At 41.0% G+C, this 26,316-nt stretch overlaps 1 protein-coding gene across 43 annotated transcripts in view; it reads left to right on the top strand.

Annotated features, from left to right (window-relative positions):
* MAP4K4 (mitogen-activated protein kinase kinase kinase kinase 4) overlaps positions 1-26,316 on the top strand; it is a 188,219-nt gene that overhangs the window by 63,560 nt on the left and 98,343 nt on the right. For all 43 annotated transcript variants that reach the window (XM_042981104.1, XM_042981105.1, XM_042981125.1 and 40 more), the window contains exon 3: positions 18,999-19,055. In XM_042981104.1, the coding sequence (XP_042837038.1) occupies positions 18,999-19,055 (57 nt within the window). The remainder of the gene's footprint in view (positions 1-18,998; positions 19,056-26,316) is intronic.

Here is a 26,316-nt window from a genome sequence, read left to right as displayed (position 1 = left end):
CTCACGCTCTGTCCCCCTCTCTCTCAAAAAATAAATAAACGTTAAAAATTAAAAGTTGGACGCTTAGCTGACTGAGCTACCCACGCACCTCAGGTGTCTCCCATTTGAAACAAACCCTGTACTTGAAGTTGTAGTTCACATGTGTGAGAAACTGGACACCCAATAGAATTTCTTCAAACTTGGTGAACTTTAGTGACTTGCAAAAAATTCTTTGATCTAAGTACCAGCTTTAGGAACACACCTACTGATTGAGAACACAGTATAGAAGTATTTCTATGTATACCAGTTTTGTTCCTTTTAAATTAGGGATTGTTGCGACTCCCTTTCCAAAGATCCAGAGAAGATTATTTTGTGTGTTTCCATCCAAGAAAGGACAGGAAAGAAAAGTTGCTACTGAATTTTTTCAGGTCTCCCCCTAGTCTGGAAGAACTGTGTTTCACTTTCAGTGCTATATGGGAAAAGTGGTGCACGCAGCACAGCTTAGTGAATGAAGTCCTGTTTGGCATTTGTGATGCAGGGTGTTTCATCAGTTTCATGTAATGTAATGAATTGCTTGTGTGGTCATGCTATTTCATGCTTCTTTACCTTAGCATAACCTAGGCACTGTGCTGGGCTGTCCATCCATATCCTCACTTTGTCCTTGACTTCACTCTGGGTGCCTGAAGTTGGTAACATTGCTCACAGCTTTATTACTCTGCTTTGTTTTTATCAGGGTTGGCAAGGTTCAGTTTCTTTGCACTGGGTTTTCAGAAAATGAGTACACCTTCACATTGGTGTGGGATAGTTCTTTGTAAATGCTGCAGAATCTGTGATCTCCTTTCCTGTGCTTCTTTGTTCTCTACAGAGCCTTGGTGGCTCAGCTCTTTCTCCTTGACTGTAGCTCTTGGGGTAGGAATTACACCTGTCTCAGTGTTGATATTTTCCCTGATAATTTCCTAACTAGAGATGCTAATTTGTAATTTTGTTGCATGATAATGTCATAAGACTAGGAAAAGTGAACACCAGCAGAGGGAGGGAGGGAGGGAAGATCATGCCAACAGAGCAAAAATCCCTAAGCGGATGTGTCTGTCTGAGGGGCCCCTCACTGAATAAACAGGAAAAGAGGCTGAAGGTCTTAGAGGTGTCCTGGGTTTTGACTCATTCCTGCTTCCCTTCAGTGTTTAAATTTTATTTTAAAAATTGTCATAAAGTAAAATTGACTTTGTTCTCTTTTGGTGTATAAGTCTTTGGATTTTAACACATATATAGATTTAACCACAGTCAGAATACAGAACAATTCCATCACCCCAAAAAGCCCCCCTTTCAGTTCAAATTTTGAAGGAATGTCTTGGTGCTGAAGAGACTTGCATTCTTCCTAAGGAGGACTGTTTGGAAGGGCACAGAAAGAGGCTGTGGAGGGGCACACAGGTATGGCAGAATATGGGTAGCCTTCAGTTTTTCTCAAGAAGCCTGGAGTGTGCTCTCACGCAGGCCCAAGACCTCTCCCCAGGGGTCTGTGATGGTGTGTGTGTGGCCATTCTCAGTCTCATTGCTCACGTTATCACACTTCAGTGCTGCTTATCCTTCTAATGAACTAGAGTTTCATCTTATAAAAAAAAAAGGTCTGAATGATGGCGGTTGTAGGCATTCATGGGTTTTGTAGTTGATGTCAGGATTTTCCATTAGTCTTTTTTTTTTTAATGTTTATTTTTGAGAGACAGAGCACGAGTTGGGGAGGGGCAGAGAGACAGGGAGACACAGAATCCAAAGCAGACTCCAGGCTCCGAGCTGTCAGCACAGAACCCAGTGTGAGGCTCGAACCCACAGACCACGGGATCATGACCTGAGCTGAAGTCAGGCGCCCCTCCCCTGTCCATCTTAACCTTTCAAGCTTCCTGCCTATTGTTGAGTGGTTTTCCAAGGCCAGTTTAGGAGAGTTGGGAGAGCAACTGGCCCATAGCCATAAGGAACAACACGGGGTACCTGATCCTGGAAAAGGAAGAACTTTGTCTACTCCAGAGGCAGGTGGAGAGAGTCTGCATCCTAGAAGGGAATCAGCTCTTGGGTCCTGTTTGTCCTCCCCCATTTAATTATATCTGTATCTCACCAAGTTTATTCCTGTGTGGTCCGTTGAAGTAAGGACTGCTATGCTAGTCTTGCCAGAAGGCCCCTGCGGGAGAGATCACCTGAGAGGTTTGAAGGTTGTAGCTCTTCTTTGAGGTTGTTTGAAAGTTGCGTTTGCAAATCACTGAATAGATTCATCATGCCAGCATCTGCCACTCATGGTCTTCATTGGCCTCCTGATTATTCATTGAAAAACCATTTATTGAGGGCCTTCCAGGTATAGTCACTGTGGTGGGGGTGTTACTTTTCCTGCCTCTAACTTGGAATTTGATAATAAAGGAGTCACCATCTGGATGTTTGTTGTTTTCATTGGTAGTGGGTTTTTGTGTGTGGGCTGGGGGAACTTAGGGCAGTGTTTTGGTCCTTTAAAAATTCTTTAAGGGTGGAACGATGAAGGGGAGGGGGAGGGTGACCATACCTTCTGTTTGCCCAAGGCAGTCCTGGTTTACATCTTTTGTCCTGGCATACTTATTTCTAGTGCCTCATTCATTCTGAAGTGTCCTATTTGGATAATAAATTAGTATGGTCACCCCCAATGGAGGGGGAAGGGAGATGGGGGGGCACTTGTGTGGTCATCTGCTACTTAGTGTTTTTGTTGAAGTGTTATATGGCATCTGCTGTTTGGGCTTTTCCCACTCTGTTGGGGCCACACCAGTTTGTTTTCAATGGTCATGAGATAACAACCGTGCACAACCATGCATTTGTTAGCTACAGCATGATGTTTAACATTATAATATGGGGGAAAAAACTTGTAACATGGGATCCAGGGTGATGGTATTTTGGGGGCTTTTTAAATTTTTATTAAGAATGTGAGTTTTGGTGGTACATACTGGAGTCTTTCTGACATTATTTCTCATGGGACCATAGTTGTGGTTATTGTGATTATTTAGGGGAGATTATAAAGTATGGATGCTCAGGCCCCACTCTTAAGGATTTTGATCCAGTAGATCTGGGTGAAGCCCAAGATGTAGAATTACAAACAAAACGAAAACACCCAGCAACAACAACAACAAGCCCTCCTAGTGGACTGATTGTCATCTAGGGTTGAAGAACCACTGCTATGGCCTGTGATCAAGGATTCTTGGCCCATGCCAGTACATACATGTGTGAGTATTCTGAGGAGTGAGGGCTGTGGGGCTTGCTGGAGAACTCCTGCTGGCCCCCAGGGCAGCCTCTGCTCAGTTCAACTTTACACCTGGTTTCCATGGGCCTGGAGACCCAGCTTTAACCAATCTGTTTTTTAAGGGAAACTTTAAAACTTAAAAATCTGGGTTTTAGAAATGTGCATTCTCTTCATTTTTGGAATTTTCAATTTTGAAAAATGGGCAAAAAGCACCCCCCCCTCCACTATAGGAAATACGATGTCCAATTTAGCCAGTGAATTACCACGGAGAAGAACCTTGCTATATTAGCATCTAGAGAGTGGTTGCTGGCCTTAGAATTCAAAAGCATTGGCTTTATAAGATGCCAAGATCATCTGAAATGGTAGAAGTACAGCCGTAACAAGGACAGCACACACAAGCTATTAATGTGGCTCTGGAAGGGGCACCTGGGTGGCTCAGTTGGTTGAGCATCCAACTTTGGCTTGGGTCATGATCTAGCTGTTCACGAGTGCGAGCCCCGCGTTGGGCTCTGTGCTGACAGCTCAGAGCCTGGAGGTTCTTTCGGATTCTGTGTCTCCCTCTCTCTCTGCTCCTGCCTGGCTCACTCTCTGTCTGTCTCTCCCTCTCAAAAATAAATAAACGTTAATTTTTTTTTTTTTTTAAATGTGGCTCTGGTGATAGACTTTTGTTATTACTCAGCAATCGAATTTTGTCATCTCATAGCCCACGTAACCTCATTCCAAATGTTAATATGCAACGATGTGCACCATAGTTTTAGGGATTTATTTTTCAATGAAACATGTTGTTTTTTCTCCCTCTGAGTGTTGTCCTTACAGAAATAAGGTAGACTTTGTTTTTGAGTGCTAGGTTATAAAGTCATAACTAGGCTCTGCCAAAAGAGACCTCATACCTCAACCTTGAGGATGGGGTTTTGCTGAAGAGAAACTGTGCAGTCAGGTGGAAAGTGGACAAGTCTGGAAGCTTTTTTTGTCCAAAGCCTTTGGCTTTGCCTCTTGCAGCCCTCTCTCTCTAACCCAAGCCTGAGCTTTGCACGAGGAAGCAGTCAGTGTTGAGAATGGCTTGGCTTGCCCAGAGAAGTGGTCTGTTCTGGTATGCTGGGCAGTGCCTGTTTTCACAGAGGTGTATTTGGGGCACTGTGTCTGTTGTTGGCATGAAGGAGTGGAACACGTTACCATTATCAGAGCTTGAATAGAACCACCATGTTGCCTACAAGCCGCGGAGGATGATGCCCTGGCCAAGTTAGTAGGGCTAGTGTGGCACACCCTGCGGCGCCTGTGAGTTTTTCTGTGTAGGTTAATTGGGGCTCAGAAGGTCCTGCAGGGCAAGTATTCATCACCTTTTTCAGCTCTGCACAAATGACAGGAGAGCAGAAAGGGCCTGCCTCCCTGACTACCAGTATAAAATAGCAACCACCCCATCCCAGCACTCCCTCTCCTCTTCTCTCTGGTAGGTTTTCCCTGTAACTTTTTTTTTTTTTTTTTTTTTTTTTAAGCATCAGAACATATTCACAACAGCAGCAAAAGTATTCACTTGTGCCCCCCTCTTAGAATGAGAGCACAGACTTTCTCTACTTTGTTCACTATTGTATCCCTGGTGTGTAGACCAGTGCCTCATAAATTAATATGCTGGCCTGGGGAGTCAGAGCCCTGAACATTTTATACTGAGATAACCACACTTCTGAGAAGTTAAGTGGCTCATTCAAGGTCATATATCTTGTCTAGTGGCAGAGTGAGCAGTTGAGTCATATGATCAGAATTTTTGTTTACTTTTAGTATCTTGGGTTTTACTTGGGAAAGCAAATTTTGGTGTATTTGTGGCTTGAAGCGTTTCAATTCAGTGTTCTCTTTCTACCTACAGCTCTGTAGGGTAATTTGAGATGCCTGTGGCTGTAGGTTGAAGAGAATGACTTCCCTGGAGCAGCACATGCATTGCTTGCTTAGAGTCTCATAGTCTCATGAACTCATAGGTTTAATCAAGTGGTTGTTGAAAGGGAAAGGCACTGAAAGAGTGGTGCTGGGCATTTTTCCTGCCATCTCTAGTTAAGTGTGTTGGAGGGCAGAGTTAATTAGGCAGTTACATAGATGTGTGCGTGCTCACACTCATTTATCCCTGATTTGCTTGGCCAGCCTGCTCTGTGGGGCCATGGCTTCTGATCTAGGCAATTTCAAAGTTTGCTTTCTCTCCTTTGTATCATTTTCTGAGTCCTGCCCTTTTATGCTGATAGTCCCAGGCTTTTTGTAGACTCCAGTAATATTCCTAGAATTCAGCAGGGTGGGCACTGGCTGGGAGGTGTCTTATGGGGGTAGCAAAGAACTTTAGGGTGATTCCCTGGCAACTGTCAGGTTTCTCAAAGTACTTTGGTTGCAACACCTGAGGCTGTGGAATGAGTAAGGGGTTGGCTGAAAAGGATTAAGAAGAGTTGAGAAGGCTTTCCTGAAACAACCCCTGGAAGCTTTCCTCCACGTGAGGGGACAGGCAGGGAAGCAAATAAGCTTGTATGAAGGCACACACCATCCCCTGACTGACCATAGATACTTCTTACCACATTTCACATACTGACTCCTGCTGCCCACTGTTGTCCATTTCCTGAAATGCAAGCAGGTTCTGGAATGCAGATCTTTAGCTTTATTTTTTTTAATGTTTTATTTATTTTTGAAAGAGAGAGAGAACGTGAGTAGGGGAAGGGCAGAGAGAGAGGAAGACAGAGGATCCAGAGTGGACTCTGTGCTAAGAGCAGACAGCCTGATGTGCAGCTCAAACTCACATTTTGTGAGATCATGACCTGAGCCGAAGTCAGATGCTTAACCAACTGAGCCACCCAGGCACCCTCTAGACCTTTAGCTTTAAATTGCAGTGGCTTGTGAGGAGAGGTGCTGATCCAAATCACTGATTCAGGTACCTAGAGCTTTGCAGCCATTTTTCCCTCGTTTTGGTTGTATGACCTTGGGCTAGTTTTCCAATCTCGTGGAACCCCCCACTTCCTTTCTGTAAAATAGAGATGATTTTCTTCTTTGCAAGCTTGTTTCAAGGACTTCCTGTATTTTATATTAAAATATTGTATACTTCTTAATGTGCCAAGCACAAAAAAATCAGTATTATTGAAAATATTTGTTGCAAGAATGAATACACAGTGTGTGCTTCTCTATCATCCTTTCCTTTGTGGGGTGGGAAAGATTTGTTGGTAGGAAAAGTAGGAAAAGAGGAAACTGAAAAATAGAGGGAAGCATAAATTTCATCACAATTTCACTTTGCCTTTTCATTGAGTTATATAATGTGCTCATTGCATGGTCTCATCTTACAGACTGCTCAGGGAAGGTGGTCAAAACACTGCCTTTGGGGCAGTGATTGCCAGTGGGGCAATCAGCCAGCCCCACTGAGTTTATGTAAGTCCTAGTAAAGTTCTAAAACAGTTCTTTTATTTTATTTACTTACTCACAAAGTCTTTCATTTTGATGCTTATTCTGATAAGGCTATAATGGGTGTGCACAACTGAAAAAAGAAGTGGCTATATAACAGTGAGGAAAACTCACCAATTTTTATATTATGGTTCTTTGTAGTAGATCATGATTTCTAACAAAAGATGCTTTGAGGAATTTTCTTTTTCAAATACCAAAGCAAGAGCTCTTCCTATTTTCTGTGGAAATATCTTTTAAACTTTTTTTTTTTAATTTTTAATGTTTAATTTTGAAAGAGAGAGAGACTGAGCACAAGCAGGAGAGGGGCAGAGAGAGAGGGAGACACAGAATCTGAAGCAGGCTCCAGGCTCTGAGCTGTCAGCACAGAGCCTGATGGGGGGCTTGAACTCACAAACCCAAGAACTGTGAGATCATGACCTGAGCTGAAGTTGGACACTTAACTGACTGAGCCACCTAGGCATCCGCTGTGGAAATACCTTTTAAACTATCAACTATTGTTTTCATTTTGACCAAGTTAAATTTTAGATGGACATGGTATGAGTTTGCATAAGGATACTTTGAAAACTTGAGTTGATGGTGTGCATGCATCATTTCTGGTAAGGGATGCTATCAAACAGACCTCAAAGGGAAATTCTAAGGGTGGGTTTTCTATTTTACCTCTTTTTTTTTTTTTTTTTTTAAGAAACAATTGAGGTATTATGAAGAGTGAATGAAATTCATGAACGTGCTTATGAATATTCAGCACAAGCGTATTAAGAGGTGTATGCAGACTTTGAAAACCAGAAGGAAAACAAATATGTTACAGATCACATGAGGAAAGAATTATGCCCTCTAAACTGTATCAGTGCTGAGGACATGGCAGCAGAAGTAGTTGAGGTTCAGAAACTAGGTTATATTTGCATTTAGAAATCATTCCGGGAGACCCGAAGCTGCTTACAGTATGACTTTATACAAATACTGTAAATGTATCTGGGTTGAAGGACTGTATTAGAATCAGCTTCCTGAATGCTGAGAAAAGGTAAGGAACAATTTGGAAACCTTAATTGAAGGTTGGGTTGGTGATGGGCAGATGAGGAGCCCAGAATCGAATTCGAATCCTTGCATCATTTAATCTCTTGCCTTTTTTCCTCCCTCCCTCCCTTCTTCTCTTCTCTTCTCCCTTCTCCCTCTCTCCCTCTCTCCCTCTCTCCCTCTCTCCCTCCCTCTCTACACCTAACATCAGGCTCCAATTCACAACCCTGAGATTAAGCGTCACATGCTCCACCAACTGAGCCAGCCAGGCACCCCTAATCTCTTGCTTTTTTATTAAGTTTGAGTGCTTTAGTGTTGCATCAAGTGATATTTCAATATTGAAATTGTGCCATGGGTGAATACTGAAAATTGAGTGTCATGTGAGGTAATGGGGAGAAATGTAGGAGAGCTTCTTGGTGGACATGAGGTTAGTGATCAGAGGAGAAAGAAGGGAACCCACAGAATCCTGTGTTATCTTTTGTTGTGGGTAAATGGTTAGACATTGCAATAAACAAACTTCTCATTAAAATTCACTATTCTGTGTATGATGCGGTTTATCTCTACCCACCCTGTCCTGCACAGATATCTCCCATTGGAGGGAACATCTAGCATGCCCATGGTAGTTTTGAACTTTGGAAGGTTTGACCTTGGAGGACCTGCCCCCTGCTTTGAAAGCCATCTCTCAGATACTGTAGTCAGTTGTACCCATCTCTTCCTGCTGATGCTGTTGCTGCACTCCCAGCGCTCCCAGTTACCATGCTGTCTTCTGGGACTAGGGTTCCTGTCTCACTCAGTGTGTTCTTCGTGAAGTTAGCAGGACCTGTTGCAGAGGGTTGTGATTTATCACCATTTTACAGAGGAAGAGAACGATGTCCAGACTGGCCCAAGATCGCCGTCCTAGCATGTGGTGGAGTTGGGCTTCCAGTCTAGGGCTCCTGGTTTTAGTGCCCACTTTGGGTACCATTCTGCAGTATTTAAGTATCTTAATATGTGAAATAAAAGGAACTAATTTAAACATTGATTTCTTTTCTTTAAAAATAATAATAGAAATTTTTATCATAACAATATCAACAATTTAGAAAAGTACAGAAAGGTGAACTCACTATTTTTTGTAACAACAAATATGAAAATAACATGTTTCATGTGCAGTTCTTGCTATGAGAACACTCAAATAGGGAGTATGTGTTTTATGAGTTGTGTTATCTCCTTTGGTCAGTTTTATTTTGTCCAGTGGTGAGTTAAATTACCTTTAGGAGTATATTATTTTAATGTACCTTGACAGTCACGGATTCAAATGTCAGGTCTAGTGTTACCACATTGACTATTACTTAGCTGTTGAATGCAATATACCATGTCTCATAGTGGCTAATAACTTTATATGTTACTTTTGCCTATAATAAAGGGTTTGGTATTTGTTATGCTATTAAACATTCTTTTGTTATTTTAAACTAAAATTGCTTAATCTGGTCAGTTCAGTTTTTCAAGTAAGTAGAAGAAAAGGCAGTTGCAAATGTGTATTAAATGTTAATGATAGCTTGTTTGCAGAATCCCAAATCTCCGTTGTTTCAGATACTTTGATTTGAAGACTTGCCAGTGCCATGTCTTTTACTGTTAATATAAGAATTGATATGCTGATTTTTTTCCTTTATATTTTCTGGACCCTTTACTCATGGTGCTTTTTTAATTTGCCAATCTCCCTCTTAAAACGTGATTCCTCACACTTACTACTGTGGTCCAGACACTGGCTCATGTGTGTACCATACCATGGGGCTACTCTGCCTCCTTTGAAAGGAGCACTGCCCTTTTTAATGCAGCTTCACCAGGTGTTTTAAAAAGCAGCTGCCCTTTCTTCCCAACTTACTTACTGCCCAGCCAAATCCCTCTCCTGCTTTGAAGGAATTATGCCTAAGCTCTCATGGCAGTATTTCTTTTTTTGCACTCTTTCATGTATATGTTCATCCAAATTGTCTCCACTTCTCAACATGAAGGTGCTTTTTGCTCCTTTGCTAGCTCACCTGACTGGAACTTGCTTGCTATCTGGCCAACACCCCTTCTACCCCAATTCTGTTCTAGAACACATCCAAAAATGACAGAGCAAGCATACAGAACCCAAGTGACTGGGCCTTCTTCAGAGGAGTCAGAATAACACTGCCTTACGTAACGTTCCCTGGGGCTGTTACTTAATTACAAGGACAGGATAGTAATTGATGTTCATAATGATTTCCCTGAGCCATTAAAGAAAGTTACTTTATTTATTTATTTAAAAAAATTTTTTTTAATGTTTACTTATCTTTGAGAGACAGAGCACTAGCAGGGGAGGGGCAGAGCAAGAGGGAGACACAGAATCTGAAGCAGGCTCCAGGCTCTGAGCTGTCAGCACAGAGCCCGATACGGGGCTTGAGCTCACGAACTGTGAGATCATGACCTGAGCCAAAGCCGGATGCTTGACCGACTGAGCCAGCCAGGCGCCCCAAGAAAAGTTACTTTAATGTACTCAAGATTTCAGGGTTTGGAAAGATTTCCATTCAGATTGGGCTCTCAAAGAAAAAAGATGTAAGCATCAGAATGACTCATTTATTGGGGATTGGGCACAAGGTAAAAGTTTTTACATGCTGTTTATTTTGACTATGATTCTTAGTGGAAGTTAAATCTGTACATTCTCTGCTACTGAGGCATAATTTTCCTTAAAGGGGTTGTTGTTCCAGATAAGATAGCTCCAACCTAAGAAAGGTATAATTCTATATTGAGGTCTTTAATTTTAAACTCTTGAGGGAATAGAAATTGCACTGTCTTCTTATTAAATTGCAAGTCTGCACTGATGTTATAACATGTACATATTCCTGTGCTTTCTCTGCCTTCCTGCTCATCCATAGCCTGATCATGGCAGGCTAATAAGGCAGGCTAATAATAAGAGGCAGATACACAGTTACTAAAGTGAGAGATATTAGTTATAAGCATGAGATGTGCAACAGCACAACCCTGCTCACCTCACACCGGTTAGGCTTTGGAGGAGTGTGATGGGAAAAGCAGGTGTTGGTGGGGTCATGTTGCCATTATTCCTGCTCTGTTGTAAGGAGGGTTTTGAAGACTGAGGTGTTTCTTGAAGTGCTCTGAGCTGTCTCTTTCAAGTTAATTATATGGTTCCTTATCTTAAATGGCTCACAGGGTGCTGTCTGGGTAACATGCCTCCCCACTTTGGTTGAATTTTGAAATTTTCACAGACACTTCCTAGAAAAGAGCACTGAGGAGTGGGGCCTGTGGTTTGGGGTTTATGAAACAGAACCAGTGAAATTGGTCTTTGCCTTTGGAGGTGGATGGATGTAGAACCTTAGAGTGGTAAGTGGATTGATTGCCCAGTGCAGGCCTCATGCCATTCACCATGTGGTCATGTGGGTTCATATTTGGCATTTAAAATAAGGAAATCTAAGGGGGAACATATTGGAATTAAAAATTTTTTTTAATCTTTTTTTTTTTTTTTTTTTTTAGAGCAGTTTTAGGTTCACAGCAAAATTGAGAGGAAGGTACTGAGATTTCTATGTACATTGCTCCCGCATGTACATAACCACCCCCATTATGATAGCCTGCACCAGAGTGGCACATTTTCTTTTTTTTTTTACAGTTGATGAATTGACATGTCAGAGTCCATAGTTTACAGTAAGGTTGCTCTTGGTTTGTTCTGTGGGTTTGGACAAATGTATAATGACTTGTATCCATCATTATGGTGTAGTACAGATTGGGTTCACTGCCCTAAAATCCTCTGTGCTCTGCCTGTGCACCCCTCCTTCCCCTGTTCAGTTTTTAAATTGAACTATGTGTGATGTGAGTAAGACATCTTGGGGAGAGAATTGACACACTGGGGACTTGGCCTCACTAGTGTGTGTCCTCCTTGCTCTCTGGGTGTACTTTCTTGACTATTTAATCAGCTAGTTTGTTAACTAGGCTTGCCAGACCTTTGAGCTCCTGAACATTTCAGAACAGAAGTTCTGTGTTTTTATTATAAACATAATTGTCACTTCTTAGAATTTACTTATTTTTAAAAAAATCTTCAAGTTTATTTATTTATTTTGAGAGAGAGAGAGAGAGAGAGACAGAGAATATGCAGGTGGAGGAGGGACAGAGAGAGAGAGAGTGAGAGAGAGAATCCCCAGCAGTCTCCAAACTGTCAGCGCAAAGCCGGATGTGGGGCTTGAACTCCCAAACCGTGAGATCATGACCTGAGCTGAAGTCAGATGCTTAACCGACTGAGCCATCCAGGTACCCTGAATTTATAAATCTAACCTTCACACATCAAAACCCCTAGCTAAGATGATGAGTGCATATGTTACTGTCAGTAAATATTGTATAGTCCAAAAAGGATATGAGAACGTGAATTTGGGCTTTTTAATACAAGCTTGGAAAAGTGATTTCCAAACTTCAGAACTCATAAGAATCACTAGAGACTGGCTTTTAAAAAGTCACGATTTCCTGTATCCCACTTATGGAATTCTCATGAATGGAGCCTGAAACTCTACACATCATCTGTGAAAGTTAGTGATTTTTGTAATTGAATTTTACATGCTTAAAAAAAAGACTTAACATCTCTCTTTCCCACAAGAAACCTCTTATACCTAAGATGTTACATCTGCATACCAACAACACACCACTAAAAACATTAAGATCAAATAACAGCTTCCAAGTTGGCTAGGGAATGAGGAGCAGCCCCTTCTGCAGCAAGCACACGCATCACCCCATGATGGAATGTCCCCTTCCCGACTCAGTGGGAGATTGGCATCTTCTTGGTCCAGTGCAGTGTATGAAAACCCCCTTTTAAGGTCCTTGCATGTTTGGAGGGAGGTGATGCAGTTTGTGACACAGCTTCTAGTCCTGGGTGAGTCACTGAGTTCTCCCTCTTTCTTCTGGCCTGGGATTTGGACTATTTGTAGTTCAGATCTTAAGGGGTCCACATCTTGTCCTTTGGTGATCTTCAAGAGCATTAGGACAATCCTTAAAGGCCCCACTACAGCTTCTGTGGTGGGTCTACACTACTAGCCTCACAGCAATGGTCCCCTTAACAGTAGTACCTTTTGCACCTCGTACCATGGCAGAGCAATTTGTGTCACACTGTCCTGTTTCCTAAGTGTTTCTGATACAGAGTACAGTGTTTCTCTGTCACAATGTTAATGTCCCTTCTTGTGGATCTTTTTTTTTTAACACCCCTCTAAATTATAAGCTCCCTGAAGGCGGATCCAGTGTTTTATCTCCCCTGGGAGTGTATAGGGCATGTCTTGAGCACTGGTTAAATATAGTCAGTCTTCAGTTTACTGAGCATTGATAGGTTTTACTATTAAGCAAATAGAAAGCCAGTGTCAGGAAGTTAATCTCTGAAGTTTATGTTTCAGGTTAAACTCAGCAGAAAGGAAAAACATTCTGATCTCCAGTATTTATTGAAAGAAAATTTATGGTGAGATAAAGGAAGGAAAAACAAAAGGCTGTTACCAGTTTTAGAAAGCCATGGATGAGGCACTCTGAATGTGCTTACATATGCCTTCAGATTCCCTAAAGAATTCCTTTGGGATGTTCTTTTGTTGGCTTTTTCTGATTAATCACAGGAGAGAAAAGGCCAGGAATTGAGAGTAAGTTTTCATTATTGGTTACTACATCCCCATGTTTGATTATAATCACTTACAATATTTGTGTGTAGAATAGTAGACTTGGCAGCTCGTATGGAAGTTGGTTTAATAGGGCGTTTGTGGTCCTTTCTGTTTTGAAGTTTACAGCCTGTCTGGGTGTCAATCTTGATCTGATTAACTTAACCCTCTCAAAGCTTCAGTTTCTCTATGAGGTGGGGACGTCGGCACATACATATGTTGGGTTGTATCAGGAGTAAATGAAAATGCATAGGAAGCACTTTGTTCACTACGTGCCCTAAGAGTGGGAGCATCCTGGTGCCTTGTGTCCTGTTCTTACAGTCCTATATGTAGTATTAGAATGCTGTCCAGGTGTCACAAGGGCCATGCTTGCTGGAGTTCAGGCTGTCAGTGTGCTCTCTTGGGTTGTGGAGAAGAGAAAATATTTATTGTTCCTGAATTGTGTTTACTTACCTTTTAAAGTGTCATAAACCTGATAGAATTTTCCTCTCTAATAGTCTGTCCACTTTCTCAGGCTGAATGAGTACAAAAGCTTTATGATTCTGTGCAGAAAGATGAGATTTTAGTAGGAAGCTCTGTGAACAGAAAAGGAGCTGCTAAGTTGCAGTGCACATCCTTGTTCAGGTCTGAGGTACTGGTGCCATACAATGACAAGGGTATGTGAGGGATGATTGGTGTCTCAGCAGAAGCATGACCATCCCCTAGGATAGGAGCCCTGAGTAAAGGACTCAGGCTTTCATTTCTTTGATTCAGTCACACTCCAAGTTTCCTCCTGTGACCAGAGTTTGTCTCTCAATAAACATATGTATTCATCAAACGTATTTTAATGGAGTCACCTGGGGTCTAGGTAAAGATTATGCAGCATGAGTTAGTTACCTGTTATTTGGTGATATGCCATCTTTTTCCTCTTGGGATTTAAAAGCTTCCCTTGACTGAATGCTGATCTTCTGCCGCTAGGTTCCTCGTTGTGGGTTAGGGACAGACTTCATTCAGTAGAGGCAGACAGACAGGCTGTCACAGTGCCCTTGCATTTTAAAATCTTGTGGTGTGTATGTATGTGTATTTTTCTTGGAACATGTATCATTAATGTAATGCATATTTGCAGATACAAGGTGGCAATTTTGACTCTCTTAGAATCATGAAGGAGAGTCAGAAATTAGGGCATTTTCCTTAGCTTGGATGTCTGCCAAGAATAGTTTGAATTTTCCTTTTAAAAAAAGAAACATTCGTTTTCCCCATTTACAGACCAAAAATGAATCAAATGCCTTGAAGTTTGCTTTACTGAAGGGGATAGGTCTGGTTAGTGTGAGCCAGTCTGACTTTGTGTGAAATAATATTTATTGCAGTAGCAATTTTAATTCCAAATCTTGCTAACCCTTTGAGGGCATTGAGGGGAAATAATTTAAGCTGTTTCTTTAAAAACAAAAAAACCTCAACTGCAGGAATTTGACAAGTTGGTAGAAATGGTGAGTCCATCCCTCACATTTTATACAATTGTTGTAGAAAGGAAATTCTGCTACCGTTGTGTCTTGGGCAGCAGAATAATAAAACTTACCTTAGAGTTCTTCATCTGTCAGTAAGGTAATGAATGACCTGCTTTGTTGGCCCTCATAAAGTTTTTTAGAAGCTACTAAGAAAATAGTTTATTGAATAGTATTTGGGGGCTTTTCTTCATTGGATGTCTCATTAGTGCATTAATGTTTACATGGTGCCTCATAGATAAAGCCAGGGGCCTTTAGTCTCTTCCTCCTGGCATTTTATAACACTGGATGGGACACCGTGTCCAAGAAATGCAGACAATAGGACAAAAGAGTCAAGTTTATAAATGGATGTTAGGTATGTATATTTAATACTGACCAAGTCATATACTGGGGTGTTTTAAGAGTGGATGATACAATGTAAGGGTCCTGTTACTAGTAAGTTCCAAATCTCTCCATGCACAGGCTAGGCATTTTAGTGACAGACACAATTCTGGGTTCAGACTCAGGTGAAGGAAAGTGGTCATATTGGTCATCTTTAGGGAGCAGACTACATGAAGCAGCCTTTAAGAGATGGTATAGAGGTCAGCGTGGAATGCTATAGTAGATGCTATAGTAGCCTCAAACTTCAGTGAAATAATGCTTTTTCTTGTATTCTTGAGTCCCCAGCACAAGGCAGTTGGTTATGATTATGTGTATTTTCTCTTCCTATACCACTGAGGGCCATTTGTTACACTCTCGAGTGATGCCAAGGGAACATGGGTAGGGCTTCTCTGATGGGTGGGGGCATCTGACTTTTGGAGACTTAAGCTTATAGCTGAGCTACCCTAAGCGGGTGACTGTATTCTCTCTTGGTTAATACTGAGTAAATCACAGACAAATTTTTATCCTTTCAAACAACTCTTCCTATGACCTCCTTAGCACACAATTACATGCATATAGATGTTTAGTACATTCAGCCCCAGCTGTAGTTTTTCTCCTGGGACTGTTATGCTCACCATTTTGGTTCTTTTAAGCAAAGATGATCCATCTGAGTAGGTAATTATTTGTTTCAAATTTAGAGGTTGTCTTTTTGTTTGTTTCTTTAAAAAAAATAGAGAAGTATATTACTTTAGCACCCCACTGCCTTTCCTCATATTGGCCATGCCTTTTGAAAATGAGAAATGGGCCTAACTTGACTAGGTAAGGTAGTTGCAAGGTGAATTAAGAGAAAAGGTTAGCATGGGCCTCTGGTGAAAGTGTAGAGAGGAAGACTGTCATGCGAGAGTCCACTATATGCCAGATACGATGGCAAGGGTTTTATGTATTGTATGCACTTTATTTATAACCTGTCTATTCTAAAAAGAACATTGGGATCCTCCAGTGATCCTAGGAAGCTTGTCAAAGTTAAGCAGCTTTCCCAAGGAAATGTAGTAATGAAGTGGTAGCAGAAAAATGAAAGCCCAATGCTGCCAGAGTCCCAAATTTCATTTCTTTCAGTGTTGTCTTGTTTCTTGAAGAGGAGGGAGACAGAATTCTTGGACCGTTTTCTGATTTCAATTTAAATTTAAAATGGACCTAATTTTGGAAGACCTGGTATGTGTTAATGAAGACTAGTGCCTTTGTGCGATCCACCTTCTGACACAAATAATTGATTAGTTGTTAGGTCCTGATTCTCTAATCCCTTAGTATGGGAAACTCAAGTTCTTGGTAAAGCAAATACTAAGTGAATTCATAACTCTAAGCTTTTATGCCACTGTCAGACTGCTAAGTCTTTTTTTTTTCTTTTTTAAAAAATGTTTATTTGAAAGAGAGAGGTAGAGCACATGAGCAGAGAAAGGACAGAGAAGAGAGAGAGAGAGGGAGAGAGAGAATCCTAAGCAGGCTCAGCGCTGTCAGCACAGAGCCTAGTACAGGGTTTGATCTCACAAATCGTGAGATCACGATCTGAGCCGAAATCAAGAGTTGGACACTTAACCGACTGAGCCACCCAGGCGCCCCTGCACTATAGTTCTTCTTCATGATAAACCTGTGAGTTGAGCATCACTCTTACCCCTTTTATACAGACAGGAGACTGAGGCACTGTTATGTTACAGAGTGGAGGACATGAGGTGTGGACACAGTCTTGATGCTGGAGTCCATACTCTGGATCACTATCCTGTAGCTTTAGGATCTTGCCAGTGCCCAAGACATGAAGGACAACTAAGTTTCCTGTGTGTTAATGCTTAGCACAGAGCTGGGGTTACAAAACTTTTAAAAACGACTGAGGTTAGGGGAACCTGGGTGGCCGAGTCAAACATCTGACTCTTAATTTCAGCTCAGGTCATGATCTTTTGTTTTGTGGGATTGAGCCCCATGATGGGCTCTGTGTGGACAGCCCCAGGGCTACTTGGGATTCTCTCCGTCTCTGTCTGTCCCTCATCCACTAGTGTGCACATTCTCTCTTTGAAAATAAATAAACATTAAAAAAAAAAAAAGACTGAAGTTACAGATCCTATGACACACATAGGCAAAAATTTTAAATAAGTGATTCAGGAATGGACACTATCAAAAGATACTGAATCTTGGACAGACAGGTAGTAAAAGATGGCAGTCAAATCAGAAATATAGGAGCCCATTTAATGTTCATAAATTAGAACTTTCTTGACACACAATTGTATTCCACGCCGAGCATCTCTGAGATGGAGCTTCTATAGATGTTACATGACTTCTTAGATCATTTTGTGTGCCTTATGGTAACATACATATAGGGCAGCATTTTTATTCAGGATTGTGGGTTACGTAGCTTTTAATGCAGAAAGAGTGCCAGACTGTGGAGCAGAACTGTGTGAGAATGCTGGGGAAGGTGTCTAATGGGGTACTGACGCAGCAGCTGAGGTAGCGGTTCAGATCTTTTGAGGCTGGGTATGCTGGAAGAGCATGCTGGTGGACTGGTAGCTGGGAAATGGCGGAAAGGGCAGGAGGTGTTGTTTCTTGGATCATGGACCAATGTGGGATAACCCTTCTTGTCTCAGAAGCAGAACTTGAGACTGAACTGCAGGTGTATGTGTTGTGGCAGGTGGTGTCCCCACTTTTGAAGACCAGGAAGGTAGTTCACTTTGGAGGAAGGTGGTGATGTCTGCGGATTGGTGAGAATTGGGTTGAGGTTCTTGGCCTATGGATTTTGTCCTAGTTTCCTGTATGTTGTTATTGTGCACTTACTGCTCATGAACTGCTCTGCCATTGCAGGAATCCATGGTGTCCCAACCACATACTGTTGAGATGTAATTGTAATACAGTGTCATTTTCATGGAGTCGTTTTGTCCTAGATGTAACTTGAGTTCCTGGGTAAGCTTTCCAGACTAAATGGAGAGCTTCCCTCAAGTTTCAAGTTCTAAAGTTCCTAACTGTTCATCATGAGACCACAAGAGAGACAGGCTCTTGGGAAATATGGGGACATTCTTTGTGTTTTACATTTGTTGCAGACCGTTGTTCATAACGCCCTGAAGTAGATCATGCTCAGGATATCTGGGTAGCTCTATGTTACTCGCCGGAGAAAAGGCCGGCAGAACACTGTAAAGAGTGGATGGAGAAGCACAGGACTGACAGGAATTAAATCCATTCCTGTTCATCTGGGTGAGAGGAGAATGACCTCACATTGGTTTGAAATGCCAGGGATAGAAATAGTGAGTTTTAGGTCCTAAGTCAGGAATTATACTATAGCTGTAAGAAAGCACTCTCTGTTTCTGCATCATCCCTATCTCCCTCTGTTCTGGGTAATTATTTTCCAACGTCTCTACCTTGGGACTGCAGGAAAGCTTCAAAGAAGACTCTCAGTATTACTTTCATAAAATCAAGTAATGGGTCTTGAGAGTATACTGGGGAAAAATGACTTTTCCATTTTTTGACAATAAATACCTAGAGGTTTTTTGGGTCATTTCATTCTTGCAGGATGTTAAGAAAGAAAAAGTGACTATCCTGTTGTATAGAAGAAAATATTAAGTTGCTTAGGTTGAGAGGTAATGATATGTAAATTGAACCCAAGACAGAAAGAAGGAATTGATGCTTTATCGAAACTCAGTTTGTTCTACTACTTGTTTATTAAGTGTGGTTCATTGGTATTACAAACCGTATTGTTCTATTGGGGAGCATGGGACTAATTTCATTATCACTTTTGAGAAAAATTACAAAAGAGATGATGCATTGAAACTTCAGCCATTCTGTTGTAATGATCATGCAAAACAGTGGTGCCAATTGTGTTTCTTTTTTTCTGTTTTTCAGGGTCGACATGTTAAAACTGGTCAGCTGGCGGCCATCAAAGTTATGGATGTCACTGAGGTAAGATTGAGGCACAAATCTATCTATCTCTCTATATCTATTTATGTTTTTATTAAAAAATTTCTTAAAGTTTATTTTTGAGAGAGAGAGAGAGCACAAGTGGGGGAGGGACAGAGAGAGAGACACACACACACACACAGAATCCAAAGCAGGCTCCAGGTTCTGTGCTGACAGCTCAGACGTGGGGCTCAAATTCACTAACTGTGAGATCATGACTTGAGCCAAAGTCGGGTACTCAACTGACTGAGCCACCCAGTCGCCCCTTAAAAAAAAATTTTTTTTAATGTTTACTTATTTTTGAGAGAAAGAGAGAGTGAGAGTGGAGGAGGGGCAGAGAGAGAGGGAGACACAGAATCTGAAGCAGGATCCAGGCTCTGAGCTGTCAGCACCAGAGCCCGACACGGCTCGAACTCACGAACTGTGAGATCATGACCTGAGCCTAAGTCAGATACTTAACTGACTGAGCTACCCACGTGCCCTGAGGCACAGATATTTTTAAAGAAATCATTAGATAAAAGACAAGATTCTCCTGTCCCTCTAACCCCCATTGTAAGAGTATTGTTCTGTTTGTAGAATCGATCTTGAACAAATTACCCCCCTGTGACATTGTGGGTTTATAAGGTCCAGCAGACTAGTTGGTTTAAATTGTTGCAGATGGTCCCCAAGTAACTAGGAATCAGTAGCATTTTCTTAAAAAAAGGGGGGGGGTGATGTCATCCTTGGCAACTTAATGGACCATAATTGGAAACATCTTCTCTAATGGAAAAGAAAGATTTGAGAAGGGATCATGGAGGTCACATGAATAGGGAGATTGAGGGATGTGGGGTAGGGGAAAAGCTTCTCTAGGGTATTAGGCCACATTTGGGCCATTTCTTTTATTTTTAACATGGGGAAAGAAAACAGATCCAGCCAAGTTCCCAGAGGTTTGAAAACAGAAACATCTGCTAGAATGCTGAGCAGATTGTTGGCAAAATTTAGTAGCAAAAAATAGTTCTTGAAATGGTCACATGAGGATTTACTCTGTAGCTTTAGATGGGAAAGAGGAGAGTTTAACTCAGACAAAAAGTAAGTGTATGTGTTCTTGTATGTGTGGATGTATATACATGCATAAGTCTATATTTAATTTTTAAAGATAACCCTAGATTGTAGTGAACTAAATCCATCTTACTTTAAATTATTTTTATCTGAAATTTTACTTTTCATTCTTGTGATTGCTTCTGACTTGCCTAATTGTAAATGAAATTTACCATCATAACATCACAGATTCTAGAGTTAGCCAGCAGCTGTGGGGATTTGGGATATCTTTAAATCAAGCCATATCTCCAAATCTGGGGTTGATCTAGGGAGATAATGGCTAAACTGATCTCAGGTGTGCGATATTGAGTATTGTAAAGAGGTTTCCTCCTCAGCCCTATTCTCTCTTTGGTCTCTAAGAACATGCTTATCTCCACTATAAATATTTGTTAGTAAGAATTAGAAAATATTGTCTGTGGACTACAGGACATTTGAAGACGTTAACATTTTATGAGATGGCTGCTCTTTTTCTGCCAAAGAAAATACTGAAGACTTTATAATGAAAAAGTACCCGTGGACTATTCTCTTGCTAGAGTGACCCTATCTTGGTGCACATCTTAGGGGGAAATTGGATGCTTTCCAGTTAAATGTTATTTTTAAGATTATAGAGTGGTGAAAGGAGCAGAAATTCTAACTTAACTGTAATTTAAATACAATAGTCAAGTTATTTATGAAGTGCCCTCTGTGAATGGAATGATGGATGGCACCTTCCTGTCAAGCATCCGTTCCTGCTATTGTGCATGTTGCGGGTGCTGCATTGGGAAATGGGGTAGCCAAAGCCTATACTTTCTGGCGTTTGTTAACATACTTCCTGATTTGTGTACGAGCAGACAAGGTACCATTTTAAATGTAAGCTTTTGGAATTTTACGAAGCACTTTGAAAGTCCTCAGGATTGTGTTTCTTTCCTCACTTCAGCCTGTGCTGCTCTGGCTGACAGAGCTTTTGTCACCAGCCAGGCTGTGCTCCCTTCCTCATCTTCTCTGTAGAGATCCTCTTCCTCTAAGCTCAGCTCTGATTATAACTGCAATATGTGAACACTCTTTTAAAAAAGGTGTAAAATATAGGAAAATACATTTTTTAAATGTTTATTATTTATTTTTGAGAGAGAGTGCGAGTGGGGGAGGGGCAGAGAGAAAGGGAGACATAGAATCCAACTTGGGGCTTGAACCCATGAACTGTGAGATCATCACCTGAGCCAAAATTGGACACTTAACTGACTGAGCCACACAGGCGCCCCTATAGGAAAATATTTTTAAAAGTTAAATTCTTATTTACTACCTTACAATAACCACTATTGGTGCTTTGGTTTGTTTTACTCATCTTTTATGAGCATGGCTATGAAATACATATCTATGTGTGTAATAGATGCTTTTGTGTTCTACTTTTGAATTGTATACAAAAGGTACTTCCTTGCCTGTAAAATCAGGCAATGTTGGACAAATGCATTTTCAGGACTCCTTTAAAAATAATTATACAGAACCCATGTATTCAGGTAAAATGAAAACCAGGTGGTGAGTCTTCAGAACAAATACAAACCCAATCAGCCATTTACCATATTGGCGTCTCAGTAATGTTTCTTGTGTGTTGTTTTCATACAGTGACCTCTGTGCTATAACTTGGGGCACAGTCAGGGCTCAGAGCAAGTAGTGATTATGGATAGAGGATGTCATGCAGCTGGCACCCTGGAAAACATGCCCTTGCTACTCCTCACATCAAGAACTTCCTAGCTCTTGTAAAGTTTTGGGCATTGGCCTAAGGGGGATCTGGGAGCAGGCTGGCATGAGGGGGAATTTGCAGCTGAATTTTCTGGTTTCAGCTCCAGCAGGAGGGGCTGTTGGAGTGGTCCTTTTGATGAGAGCAGGCTTCCGTATGGTTTCTTTCTTTCTTTTTTTAAGCTTATTTATTTGCTCTGTTTGGGGAGAGGGGGAGGGACAAAGAGAGAGGGAGAGAGAGAATCTCAAGCAGGCTGTGCACTGTCAGTGTAGAGCCCAAGGTGAGACTCGAACTGAGGAACTGTGAGATCATGACCTGAGCTGAAATCAGGAGTCTGACGCTCAACCCACTGAGCCACCCAGATGCCTCTGTATGATTTCTGACTTCTACTCCATTTCTACTCAGGAGCAGAAAGTGTGAATGCTTATTCTTCAGGAAAACAATAGATCTGTCCTGATTCTTGAGCCTCTTCCTTAGGTGAAATTGAGAGGCAGTTACCAGGGTACTAGTTATTCCTCAGACTCAGAAGGCCAGAAAAGTAGTAGGTGTGGGGAGGTAAATGGTCTAGCTGCTCTTCTCCCCAGCTGTCAGCTGTTGGCATCCCTGAATGAATGTGCTCTAGGCTGGCTGCACTGAGTCCCTGTCACCTCTGTACTTGATTTTGTGATCCTGGACAACTGAGCCAACTGAGAATTCAGATTGCACCCTGAGGTGAAGCAAAGGTACTGTGTAGGAAAGTGAGGGGCCTGGATGGGAGGCGTTTATTTGTAGGAGATGTACAGATCTCTCTGTATTTCTTCTCTTCTCAGACTTTAACAATCTTAAGAATTGACTATCTTTAGGGTTTTGAAGGGCTTTTTTTAAAGAAAGCTTATCATTTCTCAGATTGGTTGTGGGAAGGGTTTAAGAGCAGGTTAAGGATATGTTCAAACTGGAGAAGACCAGGACATGAGATCTATAATGTGGTGTTTTTGTTTTTGAGGTAGTTATAGATTTGAAGAATTTGCAGAAAATTATATAGGGAGTATATAGGGAGGTCCCATGTATCATTCACCCAGTTTTCCCCAGTGGTAACATCTTTATAACTGAAGCCCTTGCACAAAACCAAGCAAGGCAAACAGTTGCTCTCACAACTTAAGGATTTGACCTGGCCTCCAGTGTGTGGTTATAGCAAACAGGCCTGCACCATTACGCAGTGTCTGCCTGCATGGCTTAGAACCAGTGCAGGCCACTGGCAGTTGGCACTGATCCACTCCACAGAGTTTGTTTAGAGTTCCCTAGTTTGACATGCACGTATGTGTTTTCAGGGAAACTTGATTGAATTGGTTGTTTGAATTCTTGATAAACCCCTTCTTTTCAATCCCTGTGTCTTAATTGTTGTTATATGTGAGGGGCTGGTACTTTGTTTCTTGCAGTTTGGGGATATCCCATTATTTTGAGTTAATGCTCTGGAAGATAAAAAGGTGAATTAGCTAGACCAGTAATTCTCAACTTGGGGTTCATAAACTCTTGGAGTAAGATTTATCTCTGAGAAATAAATTTTACGTTTTCATTTTAGTAATTTCCCCCAAACTTTTTACTATGAAAATGTTCATAATTACAGAACTGTTGAAGGAATGAACACTCTCTCCTTTGCTTAGATTCAATAGTTGTTAACATTTTGTATATGTATTACTTGTGTATTGTTGTGGCACCACAATGACCCTTCACTTGTCCATACCTGAGTGTACTTGTCTTAAAATACAGTCTTCCACATAATCCTAATACCACCTAAAAGAATTAAATAATGCTTTCAGAATTTCTCCTGATGTTCAGTCTGTATTCAGATATCCTCAAGTGTGCCAAAAATGTTTTTACAACCATTTTTTCAAATCCTAGTCCTGCCAAGGTTTGCACATTACATTTGGTTATCTTTTAACTCATTTCTTGTCTTCATCCATTCCTCTGTGTCCTCCTGGCCCCTCCCATTCTTTTCCCTCCCAGGTATCTGATGTTCACTCAAGTTTGAAAACCCTTACTTTAACGGAATCTTAGGAAAGAAGCTACCCCCGCATATTTACGAGTGAAGATTTCTAGCTCAGAGACACTGGCACCTCTTGCTCAGGAGTACATTGCTAGTTAGATTACAGAGATTAAAACCCAGATCCTTGATTCTCAATGAGCCTTTGAAAGTAGTCACAGTTTCAAACATTTGGTTCTGAGTAGGCTTGTAGAAAGACCTGATTTGATCTGGACCTTAAAGAATGAATGGATCTTGACCATTTTTCTCCTTTCCAAAGTTTTTTAGCAGATCACCCAGAGCAGACTTTTTTTTTTTTTTTGTCTTAGGATCAAAATGTTTGTGGTTGGTAGTTGTGACTTATTCCTTAGAGGACAGGAAGATGTCGGGCCTGATGCCCATTGGGGGACAGGAAGCCAGCCCGCAGATTTTATTGAGTACCCTCCATATTCTTGCACTGTGTTCTAGGGATGTGAAAATAAAAGGTATGTAAAAACACAGCCTTGCCTGGAATAGCCAGTAAAAACCTAGCCTCTGCCTATCATCAAATTGAAGAGGCAAGAGCCACAGAAACAGCCCAATGCAAAGCAGCATAGCTCATATCTGGTAGGTAGAACAGTGTTTGAGCACCATCTGAGCTAGGTCCATGAAAGAGGAACAGGACAAATTTCTTGCTCTTAAGGAGTTCATGCTCTGACAGTAGGGAGCAAAACAAACTTACTCCAGTGACAAAGCAAGGCCCTGTCAGGCTTGACAATTTTCTCTCTTTTTCATTTGGAGGGGAGCACAATGTAATGAATGTGCTGTTCTTGTCTAGACTGAACATAAGAACAAAAGGAAGCAAGGGAGAGATCTCTGTGGACTGTGTGACCTATTGTTCCATCCTGTTGTTCTTCAGAGTCCAGTTAAATGCTGCAGGCCTTACAGCTTGGTACTGGCTTCTTCCATTTCAGGCAACGGGTGGCACTTTCTCCCTGCCCTTCCATGGCTCTGGCCCACTCACCGTAGCATCGCTCACTGAGGGTTGTCAGGAGAAGCTGCCTGTGCATCAGTGAGACCATGGGCAGCTGTCAGTTTTGACAGCGGTTGTGTGTCCTCCTCTACCTCCCTCCCCCACCCCTGCCCCAGTTAGTCTTTCTTTCTTTGCCTTTACTTTTTACCTTCACAAGCTGCCTTCTGTCTCTTTGCTACTGAGAGAGAAACTGATGTGCCAAGTTTATGGCATGCCAGATTTCTTATCTGGCATTTTCTTACCTTTGATAACTTCTGACTTAATTTAAATGACCTTGATTCTAGATTGCAATTCCTAATTAGGATTGTTTTCCTTACTCAGCTTTTCTATAGATAAAGATCACAAGTTGTATCTCTTTATTATTATTATTATTACTATTGTTATTAATACTGGTACAAGTCTGAAGAAAAGCTCTTAAATTGATTAAATTTTGATTTATTTTAATTAAAAAAGCATGACAGTGATTTTGAGAACTAATAGTTCTATCCTTTGTATCCTCAAAGAATACAATAGTATTTCTCAGCTTCATTTTCATTATCACCTCCTGAAGAAGCCTTTGCAGATATTTTTTCCTAATCACCCTTTGTGAAATTTTAAAATGTCTGTACATCTGTTCATGTACTGTATGTATATCTTTATGCTCTATACATAAAAATGACTTAAACTTTTTCTCTTCCACCTCCAAAAATCACATTTCACCTCTGTTGGGGAGGGGAATGATATCACCCAAATTGAGACTACCTGGTATAGAATAAGATAAACATATGACCTTAGACAAATGAGCTAGAGTAAGTATTGTGCTATTTCTAATATTTTCTTTTTTTAAAAAAATTTACCAGATACTAGAACTAAAGTGATAAAGAAGATCTACTAGCTGGGAAAGTATAGAGTGCATGAAGTGCTAACACATTTTTTATTTTGACTTGTGCCAGGCATCGCATTGGGTATGGTAAAGGCACTTGCTTGAATTCACATAGCAGACTTTGAGACCGATATTATCATCCCCTCTTTCTAGAAAGAATGAACAAAGGCTTGGACTTGTATCCAAGCTTTTCTGATTGTAAAGCTTGCTTCTCTTTCTTTTCAATCTGTCTGTCCTTCTTTTCCCAAAGTAATGTGGGGGGCACAGGTTGAACTTCTCAACAAATAGGTAACTGTTGAAGTGTTTTAAAAATAACTGCTGATGGTGATACGACAGTGAAATTTTTTAAAGGATTAGTTTTTGTTTTTTGGCAGAGATAGAATGTGTTTCTATTTTGGATTAATTCGTTCTAACTTAAGAATGCAACTGGATTTTACAAAATACCAAAATTCTTTGTTCTTATCTATTTAATAGGTAAATAAGCAAAGGAAGATTAAAACTAGGTCAGCTGTATACCTCAAATGTTTTGTCTTTCATTTTGAAAAGCCTTCATTTTATTTATGGATGACAATAGTTGATACCCAGAAAGGCAGTTGACCT

This window comes from Panthera tigris, chromosome A3, assembly GCF_018350195.1.
Source record: "Panthera tigris isolate Pti1 chromosome A3, P.tigris_Pti1_mat1.1, whole genome shotgun sequence".
NCBI lineage: Eukaryota > Metazoa > Chordata > Mammalia > Carnivora > Felidae > Panthera > Panthera tigris.
This window is presented reverse-complemented; position numbering and strand designations above follow the sequence as displayed.